This window comes from Lissotriton vulgaris, chromosome 6 (genome assembly GCF_964263255.1).
Source record: "Lissotriton vulgaris chromosome 6, aLisVul1.2, whole genome shotgun sequence".
NCBI lineage: Eukaryota > Metazoa > Chordata > Amphibia > Caudata > Salamandridae > Lissotriton > Lissotriton vulgaris.
Window position 1 is genome coordinate 1,846,510,778 of NC_141694.1, and position 20,839 is coordinate 1,846,531,616.

The window sequence follows — 20,839 nt, forward strand, 5'->3', positions numbered from 1 at the left end:
AAAGACCAGAGTCAAACACTTTTTTTAATAGACAGTTTTAATGCCTGCTGAGGCGGATTAGTACCCAAATAATCCACAACTTCAAGCAGATGCAAGGAGTGTTCAAGGTAACGTTGATGTTTTTGACTAGATTGGCCGGATGATATTTCTCTCTCTAGTCCCTCTTCCTCAGCCCTCTCACTTACTACAGGGAAATGACATTCAGGGACCCTGGAATGTCAAAGACATGGAAAAGGGACAAGAATGTGAGACCTGCTTCACCTCTGACTGCAGCGAACAAGCGTCTCCTGTTGCACCACAGAGCCAAGCCACACCACGCAGTGCTTTCAGTGATGACCACGGTGGCATGATGTACAGCAATGGATGCATGGAATGTGCTTTCTTGCACTGACAAGAAGTGAGGCAAGGATATAAGGTGTGCTTAGACATTTCACTCTTCTTGTAATAGAAATGCAGATGTTAAATTGTCCCTACACCAAAACTAGAACTAGTGCCAAGGTTTAGTCAGCACAGACAGCAAACACCCGGTGATCATCAATATGAATGTTGACATATGTCATGGGCTGAGCATGGGTTTGGGTAGAGCCTGGGACCTACGGCGGCTGCGCATTAGCATCTCTTTTATGTCCATGTGACCTGCTCCAATCCTATCACTCACAGGAGAGGTACAAGCAACAATAGAGACATTATGCATTGACCAGTGCTATTTTGCATAATGAAAACCAATCACTCAGACATTCAGTTATATGCACTTTAATGGATAACATGTGATTGCCAAAACAAAGTTGAACATCAAATAGAATACAAAGAAACACTCAGCCTTTTCACCCATCCCCCAACAAAGGGTTTTGCTGGTTATTTTGTCACCGACACTGCAAATGTGCCACCAAAGGGCATAGACACTAAGATAGATACTGCCCCCAACTACCGTCTGCCAGAGCATTCCCAGGCCCTGCCACCCCTGCCTGACTGCAGCCCGTGTGCAGGAACATAAACGCCTCCTCAACACTGGTGCGACATCAAAAAACAACATCCCTAGACTGTAAGGGGCAAGTTTACAATATTTTGGAGCTGGGCAGTGCCGCAAGCCATCTAGCCGCCCTGCCCTACGTCAAAAGAAAAAGGCAAGAATGCAACGTATTTACAAGATACAGCACAACCCTGTCATTTCCGCCAGCACCGGCGCACAAATTGCAGCCGAGCACTAACGCAGCACCCTTGCACCATGGTGCAAGGGTGTGCGTGTCATTGGTATGATTCCTTTTGTGTAGAGACACCTTCCTGCACAAAATCAATCCATGGAGGTGCTTTCCTTGTTCTCTGTGTGTTGCAGAATGCAGCACACATGGAAAGAGCAAAAAACGAGGAGATACGCCTGTTTTGGGAAGGTGTTAGTTTTGGCGCTGCGCCACATTTACACTATGTTGTAAATCTGGGGCAGTGTCAGAATCCATGGGTGTTGTGTGGGAACACCAAGCAACGCCCATGAAACGCCCCTTCCACGCAGAGTAAGGCCTTGCCTGACTCCATATTTACAGGACCATAAAAAGCCACACAGGGAGGATTTGAGGCCTTGTATAGATGGGCCGGCACAATGCGCCTCCGGAGTGTCATAAAAGTGATGCTCCGGTTACGTAAAAGTGCCCATGGGGCAGTGTAAATATGCCCCTAAGTGTCCCAGAGTGAAGATGTTGGTTACCCCATGAGAAGGGACACTTTGCTACTATCCCCTGGCAGTGGCCCCCTTCGCCGTTTCTAGAGGCAGGTCAGCACCGTGCTGGTGGCACGTGGAGGGACAAAGAATCAGCACTCTCTGAAAACATGCAGACCTTCCTCTTTCCAAACACTTACCTCTGGCCACTCCTTCTCTTTCACTTTCTAGTAAAATCCCATTCATTTTTGCCTAGCGCGTTACATTAGTTAAAAAAACATTTTCCCCTCCTCCGGCCTCATGGACAAGATTCTCTTCCCTTATGTTATTTTATTTTGGAACAGTGGTGTGGCCTCTCCTTGTGCCACGCGACCCAATCATAAATTAGCTATAAACAATATCTGCCTCTGCGCCTACCTCAAAAAACACATAGTGGGTCCGATTCACAAAGGGCCTCTGGACTCGTGGCTGGGGACCCCTCAGTCGTGGCGGGGTGTCCTCATTCGTGGCAGGACCTCGGAACTGCAGTTTGTCATTGAGGAGGACCCACCATGAGTGAGGGCCCTCTGCCACGACTGCGGGGCCTCTGCCACAACTGACGGTCCGCCGCTACAAGTGCGGGTCATCCGCCACACGTGAGGGCCCCTGCCACAAATGTGGTTGTCTGCAACAATTGCGAGTCCTCCGCCATGAGTGGGGGTACTCTGCCACGAGTATGTGCCTTATGCCACAAATGCGGGGCCTCTACCACAAGTGCGGGGCCTCTACCACAAGTGCGGGGCCTCTGCCACAAGTGCGGGGCCTCTACCACAAGTGAGGGGCCTCTGCCACAAGTGAGGGCGGCCTCTACCACAAGTGCGGGGCCTCTACCACAAGTGCGGGGCCTCTGCCACAAGTGGGGGGGGCCTCTACCACAAGTGCAGAGGCCTCTACCACAAGTGCGGGCGGCCTCTACCACAAGTGGGGGGGCCTCTGCCACAAGTGGGGGGCCTCTACCACAAGTGCGGGGGCCTCTACCACAAGTGCGGGGCCTCTACCACAAGTGCGGGGCCACTACCACAAGTGCGGGTCTTCCACCATGAGCGCGGGGCATCTGCCACAACTGCAGGTCCTCCACCGTGAGTGCTGGGTCTCCGTTACAAGTGCAGAGTTCCTTTGTGAACCGGCCCCACATTCTGAAGTTTCTGCAAACCAAACCACAAGTCGAAGGAGTTGAGGAATTTTTGCATTAGTAATTAAACCCAAAGAAATAGCCATTTTTATGGTGTGCATAATATCACTAATCGGTATGATTTTAAATGGTAAGAATTTAAACAAATGTGCATTAATAACTGAGTGTAAAAAAACATAATTGCATTGCCTTTTTTTAAAATCTTGCTTCAGTCCTTGTTCCGAACTTCGAAGCTGTCCATCGCTAGAACAAAAAACCTAGAACGACTTTCTAGACTTTCTTTTTGTGTTCTCCAATGAGAAACAAGATATCGACTTCGAAACTGTTGAAAAAAAAATATTAAAAAACAATGTTTTTCGGCAGTATAAGAAAAAAGGTGGAGGAAAGCACATTTTGGTAATCTGGGATATAGCGGGGTTGCTCGGCTTTGCAGACTTGAGGTGCTGTCTCCCTCATTGGTAAGTTTATCGGTGGTCACCGGAAGTTCCACGCCTGCTTCTTGCCACTAATGCGGAACTGTTCCTAAGAGAAAGAAAAGAAGTGTCAGTCAGAAGTCAAATACTTACACAAATGGACCTTACTTAATTTGAATCTTCTGCCCACCATTATTTTAAGCATCAGTGCTGGTACATTTTTCACAAAGTGGGTGCTGAAGTTAAGGAAGGGCCCAGATTAGCTCCAGCTCCATCAAAAATGAGTTTTTGCTTGTGGTGCTGAACGTCCACCTGTCTTTAAAATGGCCGCCTGCGCAGCTGGCAGCTACAAGAGAGCACTCTTTGCTGCCCCCTGCTGGCGTAATAAACAAAACAAGGGGCCAGTACTGGAAGTCTTATTTTCTCTCTACATTCACATTCACTAATTGACACTAAACAAAAAGTGACGTAGACTGCTTTTTTTGTCTGAATTAATCAAAAAGAAGTCAGTATTTATTTAAAGAACATATTTTTTCTGCAGTTTTTTATGCTTTTTACATATTTTATCTTATTTGCAACATTAAAAAACAACTATAATGTACAATTTTCAGAAGGATACAACATACTCTCATTCATACCACTTTCTAAATGTTTTACACCTTCATTCACACCCACTCTGCACATTCACCATCCACAAAACACACAGTATTTACAATTGTTCAATTCTTGAAAAATTCATTTGAAAATGGCGTAGGCAGAGCACCTCCCATTAAGGATGTCACAGCCATACTAAAATCATGAATTTAAATGAAAATACAACTCATCAATAACAGCCCTTAGCTAATCTTGAATGCTTTAAGCAATCAAATTCATACGACCGATATGTTTACTGCTGTAAAAACTACTGGCCTGGTTTAGAGTTTAGCGGGTATCCCGTCCGCCTTATTACAAAATCACTAGGATGCTGGTGCAATAGAATGCAATTATAGCAATGTGGAGGTCATATCTGTCATGGTTGTGATCGAGTACCCCGTACCCGTCTGCCAAACTCCAGATCTGTCCCTATGTTCTCCTCCTTTCACGTTGTCCTTGTTCCTTGTTGTCTATCTCTGTTTTTTCCTTGCTATTTTCAATTCTGCCTTCACCTCCACAGATCAATTGTCCAGCGTCATCAATTTTATGAAGCTTTTTGGCAAAAGTGCTTCAAAACTTCTATAATGAGTAAATGAGTGCTGTGGGTTTGGGTCGGTGATACTTCACCGCGGGGTGCACGGCTTCTAATACAAGTTCACGTGGGCAAGGGAAGGGAAGGGTGTCATCTTATAGGGAAACAAAATTCAAATCAATTAAAAAGACAATAAAAAAGAGACATTTTAAAAGGAGTCCAAGTGCCTACATTGTTAAAGAGTAAATGTTTACATGGTAAGCGCTTTCTTAACTTTTTATAATTGCAGATAAGTCTTTGACAAAATGCTGTGAAATTTACTAGTTTGCAACTTGCCCTTGAGCTTTCTCGGGTATCCCAACCTATTTATTCCCAGAGACAGTGTTCTACAGTCCAGAAATACATTTGACAGCTTATGATGGCTGGCTGAACCTTGGTGACAAAGGTTTGTGTATGAGGGATGACCCCACTGGAGGCAGGATCTCACCCTTCCTCACCCACTCCCCTGAGAACACAGACGCAGGGAAGGGGGCCAAATTAATGAACCAATGACTTTCTTTTATTCTTGAAGGCTCTGAGTCCGGCTCTTCTTCGTCACAGTACTAACAGAAGAAGGTAGATGCCCTCCATAGAAGCATGACAGAGATGCAACATCCATCAAAAAAAAAACTTTCAAACCCCTCCCTGTCCCACCACTCCTTGCCCATAGAGGGCGCCCTAGCCATCTTCTCCAGCATGCACTGTCACACATAGCAGTAGAGCGCCAGAACCCCCAGTAAGGGATTGGAGAAAGCCGAACTATGACGAAGATGGTTTAATGAAGATTAACTGGACCATTATTGCCTTGTGCGTATTCCTATTCAGTCATAAAAGAATGCAGATCTTACATAGAGGATAAGTAAGAACAAGTCAGAAACTTGAAACGTCAGCATAAGCGATTAATAGAAATAACTAGAAGCATCATCCAATGCCGCCTTACCAAAACTCTCTGAAGCACATTTCACAAGAGAAAAGCTGATAAAGCTAAGTAAAGAATGAGGGGTAGACCAGGTGGCTGCATAACTGGGGTGTCTCGAGGATACCCCCTCTGCATTTGGTCCAGGAAGTTGCCAGGCTCCTTGTGAAACAGCCTTACATCTTCTCAGGCCTGGTTATATGTCTTTGATGTTATTCAGGAGTTTAATACCACAGGTTTTGGCTCATGACCTCCAGGCCGGAGTGCCACAAGTAAAAAAGAGACAAGGACAAAAGAGAGAAATCCAATGATACCAGTCCCTGTCGACAATTATACCAGTTTTTAAAAATGGCCAGAGAGGGGATCCACTGTGCTACAGACCAATATCATTGATCGATTCTGCAGTCAAAATATTAGGCAAAGTGATCCTAGCTAAAGTCACGGACTGGGTGAACGACAACGAGGTTTTATCCAATCTACAATACGGTTTTAGACAAGGTAGAAGCACTATGGATCAGTGCCTTAATCTATATTTATTAACAGGCAAATATACCATAGCCAAAGAAGGTTCCCTGCAGCTGGCTTTTATGGACCTCTCCTCAGCGTTCGATCTGGTCAACAGATCGAAGCTGTGGATTATTTTGCTTGATTTGGGCATTGATCCTTGCTCCCAGGGAGCGTCTGGAGGGTAGACCATCAGACACAGAAAGGAAAACTCTGAAGATTGCCAGAAACAAATTCCTCCCTCACTAAGGAAGCACTGAGCCAGCTCCTTGGAATGCCAGAATGGCAGCCTCTTGGGTGCACAAAGAGGAAACCAACAGAGATAATCAGAAGGCATCCCTTAAAAATCAAGGACCCTTAGTGGATCACAGAGAGAAGAAAAATGCACCGAATGCGGCCCATGTCAGGTCACGGTAGGGTGGGGCCTGGACCGCAGGATGTCCTCTGTGGCTTGCTTCAAGCATCTCCGTCTCAGTAGATAGACCTCCACACGCTCTGTGCCGCGGACAGAGGAATGATTGTCTATCTGGAAAGAGGGGGAAACCAAGGGAAGAGGCTGGTAATATCAAAAGCAGCAGCAGAGCCTGTGTCATCACCTGCAGCAATAGAAAGAACCAATTTATTGAGGTCACTTGGAAGCAGCAGTGATCTCCTCCATCCGTTGCATCTGGATCTGATGAAGAATACTGGGAAGCGAGGGAAACAGAGAGCTGCAGAGACAAGGTATTCAAGTCCCTGAAATGACAGGCCGTCCACCGGCCATGCTGTTGACAACATGGCCATCATGCAGAAACATGAGGGGGAGAACTGGAATATTTCACCAAAAGATTGGGCAATACAGCCTTCAGCTAGTGAGAATATTATTGAAAAATATGGGGCAAAAACTCACAGATAAAGAAATGCTGGAATTCAAACAATCTATTGGAAAGTTTTACATCGAGGAGAAAAGCTGCTGATGAGGAGTAGAGATGTCCCTCTCCTCAGAGTCCAATCAATTCAGTCAAATCCACCTGAACGCTGGATCAGGTTCCTCTCAGGAGGATGATTGATGCCTTAACAAGCGGATTGTCCCTGTAGACCAGGGCTGCACCTCCACCCACCCGAGTGAAGAACAATTCCAGTCCTCTCCAGTCGCAAGAATGTGGGATCTCGAAAAAGGACCACTGGCAGTGCAGGAAGAGAGGGCCGAGCACGCGCAACAGATGGAAATACCCAAGAGCATCGATAAGCATCAAAATATGTGTAAATGTGAATGTATAGAGCTTTGCATATGTATGTTGTCCTGGAGCAACATTCAGAGAACAACAAAAGGGCGAGCCGTGCCTCGAAATGTACTTGCATTTAACAACAGAAACTGCCTCTCCTGCCATCTCTACTATCGATTCAAGGTCAGACTTCAGGAAGAACTCATCAGCAGCTCCTTGCTAACAAGGCCCGCGTTGAACTTCTAAAAGAAGCCCCGTCTCCATCCTCCCTCACTCCAGTGTCCGAGTCTCCCCTCGCGGGACACAGGAGGGCTGGGGATACACTTCCATTGTCTGCGGGAGCCGTCCTCATCTTCCATTGTGTGCCACGTTAGACCAGTGACATTCACAATGGATCCCACTGGCACCGGTACCCAGACTCACACAACACACACAGCCCTACTACCACGCCTGTGCTACACCACTGCACTTACACACACTCGGGACGCAGACAGGATAGGAGTGCAAGGTTCTGTGTTCAACATAGGAGCAGACCAAAACAACAACAGACTACACTGGATGCAATCTCTGGCACCATCACACTCGCAACACAGCTCCAAGACACAAAACTGGACAAGTGTTTGCCACCTCAATGGTACACACTTATCAAGTTAGACTCGCACATCACAACAGCAGCAAACGCCCGATTTTAAATCCGTTATAGGAAAATAGAAATCATAAAGATGAACTATAAAAGTACATGTATTATTTTATACTTTTAAAAAAATAATTAATTTTAAGCAACAGAGTTTTGCAGCCTGGCTCTAATACCTTCTCACACCAGTTCCCACCTGGTGTGTTTAAACATGAAATAAATGTTGTCACTAAAGCAGAGGTACACAGGAAAAAATATTTCTACACAAATGTAAATTAGTTCAAACCATTCGCTCTTTGGTAAAAAGTTTGAGTATTTTCTTCATTTCTGACTGCTTTAGAACTATTAAATTCCTATAAATTCGCCATTTACAGAGCATATTGTAGAAGCTATTGGATATATACGAAGATTTTTACCGAAGTTGGAAGAATGTGAATATATAAACATTTGTGTATAAATATTTTTCCTACATACCTGTACTTTAGTGACTGGATCTTATTTTTGTTCTCTGGCCTTGCTAAACAGATACTATCTCCTAGGGCCAGTCAATATTGTAAATGTAGAGGGGGAACATAGCCCCTCTCCCTGGGCCAATTTCTGGCCCCAGAGATCCCACCTCCTGGGGCCCTGCCATTAAGGGGGGCATGCAGCATCTCTCCTCAGCCTAATTTGGTCCTGCGGACCCCATCCACCAGGGCCTGTCACTATTGTTAATGTATAGGGGGGGAACACAGCCCCTCTCCCTGGACCGATTTCTGGTCCTGGGGATCCTACCTCCGGGGGTCTGACCATAAAGGGGGGGCACGCAGCCTCCCTCCTCTGCCTAATTTGGCCCTACAGACCTCATCCCCCAGGGCCCATCAATATTGTATATGTAGAGGGGGGAACACAGCCCTCACTCTGGGCCAATTTCTGGCCCAGGGGATCCCACCTCTTGGGGCCCGGCCATAGAGGGGGGCAACCTCCTGAATAAAACCCGGTCGGGCTCTCCTTTAGATCCCTGCCCTCTTAAACTCCTCAAACAGAGCAAGGAGATTTTTCTACCTCCCCTCCTTGACATTATGAATAGGGCAATGAGAGATGGTATTTTTCCCTCACAATGGAAGAGGGCAGTGGTAAAGCCATTGCTTAAGAAACCAACATTGGACCCAGGTGTCCTTAAAAACTTCCGACCTATTTCGCTGCTCCCCGCTCCTGCTAAGATGCTTGAAACCCATCTCAATCAGCATCTTGCAGTCTTTCTGGAAGACTCTGGTCATTTGGATCATTCGCAGCACGGATTTAGGAGGGGACATAGTACCGAGTCGGCCCTTACTTTAGTTTTGGATAACATCCGCACTCGAGTTGATAGGGGCCAAACTACCCTCCTTATCCTGCTAGATCTTACGGCTGCGTTCGATACCCTCTCTCCCTCGGTCTTAACATCTCGTCTGAGGGAGATTGGGGTGGAGGGGTCCACACTGAGTTTGCTGTCCTCCTTCCTAGACCAGAGGGAACAGAGAGTCAAGCTGGGGGAGTTTCTATCTCCATCCCTGCCTGTGCACTGTGGGGTCCCGCAGGGGTCGGCATTAAGTCCGACCCTTTTTAACATCTATGTGACCCCACTTGCCAGACTTATTAGATCTTTGGGATGGAGGTAGTCTCTTATGCCGACGACACCCAGATCTTGGTCTCTCTCTCCCAGCCTGCCACCTTGGCTGCCTCCAATTTTAGATCCTGCATGGAGGCAGTCGCTCAATGGATGATTTGCAATTCATTGAAGTTAAATGGTGAGAAGACGGATATCCTGGTGTTCGGAGGAAAGGAGGATATTTGGTCGGCGAATTGGTGGCCTGCATCACTGGGAGCTTGCCCGGTACCTGCTGCCTTAGCTAGAAATGTAGGTGTCCTTATAGACCCTACCCTCAGTATGCGTCAGCAGGTGAACAGAACAGTCTCCACTTACTGGGGCATAATCTACATCCTGAGGAAGATTAAGCACTACCTATCTCAGCAGGCGAGAAAGCAGGTCGTGGTTGTTCTCATAGGCTCCCGACTTGATTATTGTAATGCGTTGTATGCAGGACTCAACAAGGGGCTGCTTCAGCGCTTACAAATGGTCCAGAACGTGGCAGCCAAATTTGTGTTAGATCTGCCCAAACGTGCGTCAGCCACCTCTGCAAGGAAATCCTTACATTGGCTTCCGATTGAGGATAGGATCTCTTTTAAAATAATGTGTCTGACCTACGGGGCCCTAGCAAGAAACAGTTCAGGTGGGATAAAAGACCTTTTGGTACCTTATGCCCCCTCCAGAAATTTGCGTTCCTCCAATAAATCTCTGCTATTGGTACCCCGCGTCCGCAGAGCCAAATGGGGTGGCAGAGCTTTCTCTAGCTTAGCCCCGAAAATGTGGAACGCTCTGCCTGTGGAAATTAAATCCCTTCCCACCATGCAGTCTTTTAGAAAGGCTCTGAAGACTCAGCTATTTGCTAAAGCATACATGTAGTTCTGTTCTGCCTTTATTGATTTTGTTTGTTAGGCGCCTTGATGCCTTCAGGTTTTAGTTGCGCACTATAAATTACATTTCATTTCACGCAGCCTGCCTCCTCAGCCTAATTTGGCCCTAGGAATCCCATTCCCTAGGGCTCTCCACATTTTTAAATAGGGAGGGGGCTAGGAAAGGGGGCACACAGCCCCCTCCCTGGGCCACTATAAGCCCTGGGAACCCCATTCCCCAGGGCCTGGCCAGCTATTAATGGGGGAGGGGTAACTGTGCTGTCCCCCTTCCTGGGTCGATTTCAGCCCTGGGGACCCCATCCCCCACAGCCTAGCCATATTATAAAGGTTTTTAAGTGTCCCACCCAGGGTACCCACCATCTCTTTGTTGGGGACTGTGGAGAGAGCCCCAAGGTCCCTGTGGCTCCAACCAGCTCCCCACCTCCAGCGGGAGCCAGCATTGCCCCCACCCCAGCTAAAAAAGTTGCTCCCTGCGGGCTGGAGCAATATTTTATTTGTTTCCCTGCCCGCTTCAGTTCAGGAAGGGAAACAGATGAAAAGTCAGCTCCCGGTGTTTGCTCTCACTTGGCAGGAGCTTTGAAGTTGCTCCCGCCAAATAAGAGCAAAAACAGGTTTCCCTGCCTGCACCAGTGCGGGCTGGGAAACCACTATGTCCCGGGGATGGGCACCCCGGGACATAGCAGGAGCCGGCCCAGGGTGACGGGGCCCGCAGGTCCATTAATGGCTACAAGAGGGGTGGCCCCCTTTACTACTGAAAGCACAGTTGGACCTTGGGGAATGGAGTCCCTGGGGCCGATTGTGGCCCAAGAAGAGGGGTCGCTTGGACCCTCTCCCCCTCTTTTGCTAAGGCCAGGCCCCGGGAAAGGGTGTCCCTTTGGCTGAAATCAGCCGAGGAGAGGGACTACATGGCCTCCCGTTTTTAAAACCAGCCGGGCTGTGGGGGGATGGGGTCCCTGGGGCCAAAATCAGCGGGGGTAGGGAGCCATGTGGCCCGCTCCCCCTTTCTTTTACATGGCTGGGCCTCTGGGGATGGGTACGCCGGGAATGAACGCAGCCCGGGGAGTGGGGATGCGTGCGCCCCCTCCCCATTACATAATAATGAATTCCCCCGGGACCTGGCCCAACCGGGAGGCTAGTAAAAACAAGTGCAGGAAACCATGCTTGTTTTTGTTACATTTTCCAGCAAATCCATTTTCTGGCCCCCTGCGAGGTCTCTGTGGGACCTCATCACCAGGCCAATGGGCTTAGGGGATTTCTACCCTGCCCCCTTGTCTTTTTTTATGTTGGTACCAGCTGTAGTCATGTTCAAAATCCCAATGCGAAAATGCATGGGGAAAACGTGTTTTGGGACCCCCTCTTTTTCTTGTCCTGCAAGTGACGAATCACCCCGAAACTTTCAAGACAGCAGCTAAATTAGGGGCAAACAGGTTTTGGAAATTTCGTGAGGATTTGTAAAACAGAACCAAAGTTATTGGCAAAACAAAAAAACACTTTTCCTGTGGAAACTAGGTCCTAACTAAAACTAAACAACCTACTGCCGTATATGATTCCTGCCAACTCCCATTGTAGGGATGTGCCTAAGAGTCTGTCCTCCACCAATCCTAACACCCAATCGCAGGCCCCATTGGCTCCACCCAGTCTTCCCTCGTTTCTCAGTAACCCGCCAACCCAGCCCACCAGCGATCCTGAACTTGCCCCCAGAGTTGATATCCTGTATCTCCCTCCTGCAGCCTGGCCATACGTTCAAATTCTGTCTGGGGTCCCTGCTTTTAAAGGGGGCCAGCAGGAGTCCTGGGGCCAGCTCCTACAAAAGGTTAAACACTGGTTGTGCATACACAAGAACTTTGGCAACGGGGACCCAAATGAGACCCTATAGAGAATGGGCTGGCTGGGTTATTCACAAAACTCTATTTAGGGAGACTGTATTGTTATAAATATCAGAAGCCCCCCAAATGTAAAGAGAAAAATATATGAAAAAGAATCAAACATGCATAGGGCAGCTGGCATGGTCACCTTTCCCCCAGGATATTTCCAGAGGCCGTAGGTTTTTCAAAACAGTCCCCTGCCCTCTGTTCAGTGCATTCCCACTGCTATTGCCTCTTCCAATGCATTTTCTGCACTGAATGATTTAGGAAGTGTGGATCGACTGAAGGCAGCTCCGAGGATGAGCATGAGCATCAAAGAAGGGACCGGTATAGCCCATCCTAGTATCATCTACACCAATCATCAATAGCAGCTCAGTAATCAACCCTCTGGGCTAGCATCCGATCCCCTTACGACTACTGCTAACACCTGTAATACTTCACGGAGAATCCTTCGTTGGAACGAGGCCGGTCTCAATTCTAAGATTTCTATACATGATTGGCAGCGTTTCAGAAGGGGGTATGACATAATCCTACTGCAGGAAACAGGGGGGTATGACATAATCGGTAAACAGCGTTTACCATGCATTTGAGGCAACACATGCCATTACAACGCGGTTGTTACAACGACCGCGTTCTTACATCGCATACCATTACAATGCAAGTCGGCACAATGACTTGCGTTAGAGGGCAGAAGGTGTTGGATTTAAAATCCAACACCTTGCCTACTGTTGCACAGACTGGAGTTTGAAGAGTAAATTATACTATTCCAACATCCAGCGCCCCCTACAGCCATTGTATTTCTAATTTAATGGATAAGTTAGCTGCAAGAGGTTGTTCATTACTCCTTTGCTTGGCTGGCGAATTTAATGTGCACATTCCCATCTCTCTAGAGACTCACCCGAAATTCCACTACAAGCTCTGAAACTGCCCTAACCAAAGACATAATGAGGGACTGCTTCTCCCTTGACCAGGGGTTACAAACCCCTTGGATTCGTATGTTAAATCTGTGTATCGCTGTATAGGGCTGGACTCGTTTTTCTATGATCCCCTCACCTGTGCTTCCTTAGGCAAAAGGTGTGTGGTTGAAGCATTTTGTGAGTTTAGGGAATCTCAGTGGATAAAGAGTCTTTCTGGGAGATTGTGTGCAGCCAGGTACCTGAATCTATGGGCCTATAGGGCTTAAATATCCCTACTAATTATAAATGGACTGCGTGCCGCAGGTGGGAACGCACCCTTCTATCGCAGACACAGATACCTGCTCTGTTTACCGCTGGGCTTTACCCACCACGTCAAACTCTTACCTTCTCCCTGCAATGATATATCTGAACAGACTCCATTTCACCTTTTTCTGCACATTCTATATACGTTACACTCGACTCTTCTTAATTCCAATCCTAAAGAAGCATTACTACAACCTCAGCCAGTGCAGACCTGCTTTTAGATTTGTATTACTTTAAAATAATGCGTGCACGCAGCTCGATGCTTGGATACATACGCTGCCATTATTTGGTACTCTACTATTCTGCATTTATCTTGTATGTATTTTACTTGAGGTCATTGCAAATTTTATCTGCTTAATTTATTGTGACTTACTTTCATGGTTGCTACAAAGCTACTGAATAAAGTGTTTTAATTGAATTGAATAGTTGATCAGTTATAAATGGTTTCCATCAAATCTATTTGCTGGGATGTGTGTTTTTGAGAACCTAATAAACTACTGTGGAGAAAAGCCCAGTTGTTTGCTGTGGCTGGTTATTGGTCTACAATCATGGCAGTTGTTTTCAATTGGTATTTTTATTGAATCAGCAGATTTTCTTATGATTCTCATGTTTTTCTAGCTGTGTGTATGAAGTACAATGTCCAAAAACCAAAATGTGCAACTGGCTTCAGTACAAACAATTTGTAACTGTGATTTGGGACTTCCTCATGGAGTGTGTGTGGCAAAAGAGAGAAAGGACTAAACTTGGCGCGTGTAACCGGACGCGCAGGCGCAGGGCTGAGCTTGTGACTAGAAGGCTGTGAGAAAGCAACAGAAAGGGTTCTGAAGGCCATTGCTAATAGCAGCACAGCCTCCAGTGGTACATTGGTTTCTAGCATCTATTTCTATAACTGACACTTTTCTGTACTAGCTAAACACACCATATAGTTTATGCATTTGGGATTCTTGAGGATTCACCAAGCTCCATTTTTGGGGGATGGCCGGGGAATCCCCGACCGCGATGCCCTTCATTTTGTGGTCACAAATACATGTGTACATTTTATGTTCTACCAAAATTGCAAGGTACAGGACTTATTTTTGTTCCATGGAGTTTGCAAAGCCCAAACTATTTTGTGACAAACAAAGCTAAAAGAGGGTGTCAGTCTTGCTGTCTGAAGTTACACACATGTAAAGGTGAACACAGGGAACAAACATTGCTTGAGAGACAGCAACTCACCCTCCGGAGCGTCCTGCCTCTCCTCATCCACGACAGCCTCCCGCTCGTCGACATCGAAGGGGTCTTCTTCATCCTCGCTGACCACACCTGAAGGAGAAAGACCACAGGATTGAGGACATGGGTCCATTCTCAGAGCAGGAACAAAGGAAGCGCTGGCTGGCACCAGGGGTACCAGGGGCATGTACCAGGCACTGCTCTTTAAAAGCACCAGGGAACAAGTCTTACTGGGTTCTATGTGTAAAAATGCCTTAGAGAGAGGAATTTACCAAGTGCTGCTCTACAAGAAGCAGAAGGAGGCAAGAATGTACCAAACACTGCACTATTACTATCAAGCACATGGCAATGACTTTGTATCAAGCACTGTTCTGCTATCAGCACCAGGAGACAAGAGCTAACCAGACACTCACATGTTATAAGCACCAGGTATGATATGGCACACACGCGTACTGAGGTCCTGCACTTTCTTTCCTTCATGAGTCTCGTCTCTTCACCATGTCCTGTCAGCTTCCCTTGGGACATTGTGCTTTTTGCCTCCTTTGCCAGAAATTGGAATGATTTCTTTAGTCCAGAAAGAGGCTGGAGTCTTTTTTTATTTGCACTATCACTGCAGTTCAGTATTTAGCATTAATATACAAAAGGCCAGCCAACTCATTCTATTCCACACAGCTAAAGCACTCATGCATTCCACTGTCCCCAGTAAACTGGCTAGTGTAACACTCCCTTAGAGGGCCTCTGTGAGAAGCTGAGTTGTTGGTTGGAGGGGTCAGGGAGGGACAACAGCCACAATCCTTGTCAGGGTGAACCACAAAAAAGTCACTACATGAACCTGTGCTTAACCCTCTGATAGCTTGGCACAAAAGCCGTCAAGCTTAACTTAGAGGCAATGTATAGTATTTACTCAGTAAAGTAAAAATCCCATATCAATTTAGAAAAATATAGTACAATGTTATACATTATTTGACATAAAAATAACAAAAATCCAATTAGTAGAGCTAGAGATATGTAGTTTTAAAGGTTTAGGTAAAAAAATTGTGCTTAAAAGCACAATGTGCAAACTGTGGTAATCTGGTGGCACCGGTCAGGGACAACGTCCAATGTTCAGGCAGACATTGAAGGAGTACAGGTTGAATACAGGGCCCAGGTTAAACCTACTGAGAATTATACCTTATGTCCTTGTTGTGAGGCAATGAACCGCGCAGCAGAGGTACCCAAGGAGTAATGCTGGGTACTGCGTTGAGGTGCGTTGCTCTGCATTGGTTCTGATGAGCAATGAAGGCTCCTATGTCAAGTTGCGTGGCGCTGCATCAGTTCTGAGGAGGAGCTGAGAGGCAAGGTCCACATCGAATTGCAACGGGCTGTGTAACTTCCGATGAGGAGCTGTGAGGACTGCCATTTGAGGCCAAGTTGTGGTGGTTTCCGATGAGGAGCTGCGAGGGCTGTGATGCGAGGGCTGCGTAGAATTGCGTTGCTCTGTTTTGGTTAAAATTAGGAGCTGCGAGGGCTGCATCAGGTTGTGCCACCCTGCGTCAGTTCCGACGGGGACCACAGTTGGGCTGGCAGCACACCAAGGGTCCAGGAGTGGGGCGGCACCCCTTGGGAGGTTAGGACTCACAGCAGGTAGAGTCCAGGTGCTGGGTTCAAGGGTATTGGAGCATGTTGTGGCCCTATAGCTCAGAACAGGAGGCCAGCTTACTAGCCTTGGAGTTCCTCTGGTGGTCCTGGGTTCAAGGCACAGGTCCAGTCCTTCTTCCTCAGGTAGCAGAGCAGTCCCTCTGGAAGGCACCTCAATAGGGCAGCAACACAGCAGAGCAGCTGGGCAGACCTTCTTCTGAGTCTTCCACAGGTCCAGAAGTGATCTGACTTGTTGGTTCTAAGGGTCCAATATTTTTACCAGGAGCCGTATGACAGAAAGTGCCTCGAGGCGCAATGGGCCTGTGGCCCACTATGTGTGCACCTGGGCACTTTGGTTTTACAGAAGGGACTGCAGTTGCATGTGGGGCCCCCTATGTAAACATAAGAGAGTGCTGGTGCTCATGTAGCGCCAGCTCTATCTCAAGAGGGCGTTCACTCATTTGCATGAGGGAAACTCTTTGCCTCTGCGCCTGCACGTATTACAAACATGGAGGCAAAGAAGCTGTTAGGAAGCGCACTGAAATTGCACCACAGAAAAAGATGGCAGTGCACCTCCTGATGGTAGCCCTCTGGAGGGGGAAAGGGGTTTCATGGTCCATTCAGACATCCCCTTGCAGGTGGTGCCATCACACACCACACCCACCTGCAAAGGGATCTCTAGTCCCTCTTTAAAGTGCAGGTGGGTTGCGGTCTGCACAGTGAAACACAGAGCTTTGAAGCAGCTGCTCCATATTTTACTTAAATATGCTGCCCCTAGGGCAGCAAGAGTTCTTGATTGCCCTGGGGCAGCGCATTCACTATAATAGAGCGCACTTTCCCAGTTCGCACATGGCCCATCTATTTAAACGAGGGCCATGGTGCAAACAAGATAAGTGCGCCCTGTACTTAATAAGGGCCCTAGTGCCCACTTTGAAGTGAGAGAAGTTTCTGGAGTTACATATTACAAAGTGTCTGGAATTGTTTGCTTCCTTGCCCTGGTCCTAGTCTGCTCGGCAGTCACAATAGGCTAGTGGGAAGTCCTTTGTGTGTGAGATTCAGCAGTGTCTTTGAAGAGCAAGTGTGACAGGTGACAGCTCTGTCCCTCTCATCAAGTCAGGATGGCTCATAAGGCCAACACCCAGACCCTCTAGTGTGATGCTGTCTGGGAAAATCACAACTGCCAATAATGCCTAGGCATGTGACCAAGGAGCAGGCTGCAGGCACAAAATGGTTAGGAAAAGAAAATAACAACTTTCTAAAAGTGTTATTTTTAGAATTGTGACATAAAATCTGACTTTACCATTAAAGAGGTCATTAATTTACAATTCCTCAGATACCAAAGATGATGTTCCTTCCTGCTCCCAATCCAAAGTTATCGCTTATCAAATGCATTAAGATTAAGGGTGGACGGACATTTCCGTTCCACCCCCGGAATGTGTGGAAATTTGCACCTTCCGCAAAGAAGGCGGAAAAACGGGGCAAATTTCCGCACATTCGCGGGCGGAACGGAAGTTGGCCACCCGTCCGCCTCCCGCTTCCCACACGCCTCCCGCCCACCTAATTAAATTATATTTAAAGGCTAAAATACAACTTAAATAAAACTTACCTTATTGCACCGCAAACTTTCCCATCGCGGCTTTATCTTTGGAAACTGCGCATGCGCGGGAGCCTGCGCATGAGCAGTCCTCGCTAGGACTGCGCATACACAGGCTCCCGCGCATGCGCAGTTTTTCGAAGATGAAGACGCAATGGGGACGTTTGCAGCGCAATAAGGTACGTTTTATTTAAGTTGCATTTTAGCCTTTAATATAATTTAATAAAAAGGCGGGCGGGAAGCGGGTGGCGAACGGGCGGGCTCGTGTAACGAAAATATCACGAAGAGGCACGGAGATTGGTTCAATCTCCGTGCCTCTCCGCGATAGTCCCTTCCACGACTACCGCCCACCCCTAATTAAGATAACCCAATGTTATCATGGAGAAGTGTGGGTCAATGGTTAGAGCGGCAGACCCTGATGCAGAGGTCTGGCCGGGACCAGGGTTCAATTCCCGACGCGGCAGTGTCTTGGGCTCAATGTCCACGGACTCGATAATTCTTGCCTCGGTGCCTACTCTAACCATGGGACGCCACTATGCAACTCTGGGCAATAGCTTACTTAATCTCCACAATGGCCCTAAAGCGCTGGGATGCCTGGTTTCACCTTGGGGTGCCCAGTAGGGAGCATCTCACAGGGAAAGCCAGGACGGGTTCCACAGCGGTATACAGTGCCAAGGTGCCTGTCAGGTGCGCTTTACAAGTATACATACACATCATATGTAAGAGGTAGGCCTTGTAGTAGTGAAAAACAACATTCAGAGTTTTTCAATACCAGGACATGTAACACTTAAATTACATGTCCAACTTTTTACATACACTGCACCCTGCACTATGGGCTGTTTATGGCCTACCCAAGGGGTGACTTATATGTATTAAAAAAAAAAGGTTAGGCCTGAGAAAAGGTTTGTTATGCCAGGTTGAAGAGGCAGATCATAACTGCACGCACAGGCTGTAATAGCAGGCCTGCGTAGGTTTAAAGGGCTTCTTATGTCAGTGGCACAATCAATGCTGGAGGTGCACTTGTGCAAAAACCACAGTCGATGGACAGAATGCAGAACAATGTCTTACATTCACCCCAGTACAAAGATCTGGGCCTAAATCCATCGTTTTTTTGCACTCCACACCACCCCAGTTCAGACATGGCCATATGCAAATCAGTCTGACCCTGTGCCTCATGGGAACAGTCCAGCCCAAACTGCCAAGCCATACCTTCCCTGGACCGGAAACAAGCTTCAAGCTTCCCACTCGGGGTGACAAATGCAAAAACCACAGTTGATGGACAGAATGCAGAACAATGTCATACATTCACCCCAGTACAGAGATCTGGGCCTAAATCCATCGTTTTTTTGCACTCCAGACCACCCCAGTTCAGACATGGCCATATGCAAATCAGTCTGACCCTGTGCCTCATGGGAACAGTCCAGCCCGAACTGCCAAGCCATGTCTTCCCTGGACCGGAAACAAGCTTCCGAGGACCGGTTTCTGGCATTACAGCGTCTTCAGCCCGGCTTGCTTGAATGCAGTGGTGTGGAGAGCAGGACATGCTCTCTCCTAACACTTTTTTTATTTTATAGCTCCAGCGCCGAATGCTTTCGCAAACCAATAGGTCTCACATTTGTGAGAGTTTAAGCTATTAGCACTGTAAATGACAAGGCCTTGTATTTATCTGTTTTAAAAACAACACATAAATAAAGGGCGTTGGCATTTACAATGCCAATAACTCAAACTCTCGTAAATGTGAGACCTATTGCATTGCACATACTTGTTGTGTTTGACTTGCCTTCAGGAACTTTTTGTACAATACCAGTTTGCTGCTTTTTAGCGCCACCTAGTGGTCACTAGAAAACCTTCAGCAGAAGTGTGGACGACAGAACAACAAGTTAGAATTGGGAAATAAGTAGATGCAGAATTATTGCACGAACACCTGCCATGTTGCAAGTTGTTTATTACCCCTGGCTATTGTGTGGTGGGGAGGGAGGGTGGTGGTGGGGATCAGTCCAATGTTGTACTTCAAGGGGGAGGGGACAGCCGCCCCTCCCTGCCTAATCAATCAGCACTCGTGATCGCCAGCAATCACTAAACTGATTTAAGTGCCTGGGGCAGGTGTGAGATTAGCAAGGATGGCAGCTGCTGAAATCAGACCGAATGAGCAGCAGGGGGCGCACTCGGACACTCCCGGTTCAAGAAAAGACACTGCAAACGTCCTTCTACAAGGGACTTAGACAAACGCTGGAACAAGAAAGAAGGAAACATTTTGGAAAGTTATTCTGTCTTCCCAAGAAAATGTAAACGTATGTGCTATTAGAACACAAATCTTAGCAGTTCATTCTCGGGTTTTTTACTTTGTATAACTCCAATCATAACTTTTGGTGTATCGTTAAGTAATAAAAACGTTATTTTAGATAACGTGCTAAATACCACAATTCTGCAGTTTCTAAGCGCTATTAAAATACCGAAATTACTATTACACAATGTATGGTAACGCGCAAGAGAACTGCTACATCCTCACATCTGTTTAAAGAACAGTCCATACATCATGCGACATAATTCACATGACGTGGTGTGTGGGTACATAGGTGGGCACGTCGCCATCTACTTGCCTTTCGCAGGAGCCTATATATGTATGTAACAAGCAGGACCGTGGTTTAATCGCAGCATAGGCATTTAAACATATAATTCTTCTGAGATTGACAAAATGGGCATGACTGAGTTAACTAAAATAAATGATTATTTACAGAACTACAAAGTAGGTAAATATGCCGTAACAAATGCCAAATGTACATAAGGTATATTATGTTTGTTTAATTTAAAAAAAAGGTTTCGATGGAGGTTGAAGTTACAAAAGGTGTATGCCACAACGCATAAGAAAACAAGTCTGAAAAGTACTATAACACCACAGGTAAGGTCATTTGTAAAACAATACCTCCATAGCGCCAAAGAAATGCTGTTAATATTCCTGATTAAGGCCCAGTCGTGTCTTCCAATAATGGCGATTGGTCAGAATTACTTAAGATTGTCGCATGGCATCGGTATGTCTTTTATTTACTTGACTGTTGTATTTTAGTGCCTTGGAGCTCTTTGACAAGTGTTTAACTATGCAACTATTGCACTCTTTACTCCTGTTGTAAACTTTCTGTTGA

The 20,839-nt window shown here is 46.8% G+C and overlaps 1 protein-coding gene across 1 annotated transcript in view; it reads right to left on the minus strand.

The window, feature by feature from the left end:
- Nucleotides 1–737: 737 nt before the first annotated feature.
- TRIM54 (tripartite motif containing 54) overlaps nucleotides 738–20,839 on the minus strand; it is a 196,286-nt gene continuing 176,184 nt past the window's right edge. Inside the window, exons 8-9 of the mRNA XM_086928151.1 lie at nucleotides 14,495–14,581; nucleotides 738–3,344 (exon numbers count right to left, since the gene is read on the minus strand). Of these exons, the coding sequence (XP_086784277.1) occupies nucleotides 3,328–3,344; nucleotides 14,495–14,581 (104 nt within the window). The 3' untranslated portion in view covers nucleotides 738–3,327. The remainder of the gene's footprint in view (nucleotides 3,345–14,494; nucleotides 14,582–20,839) is intronic.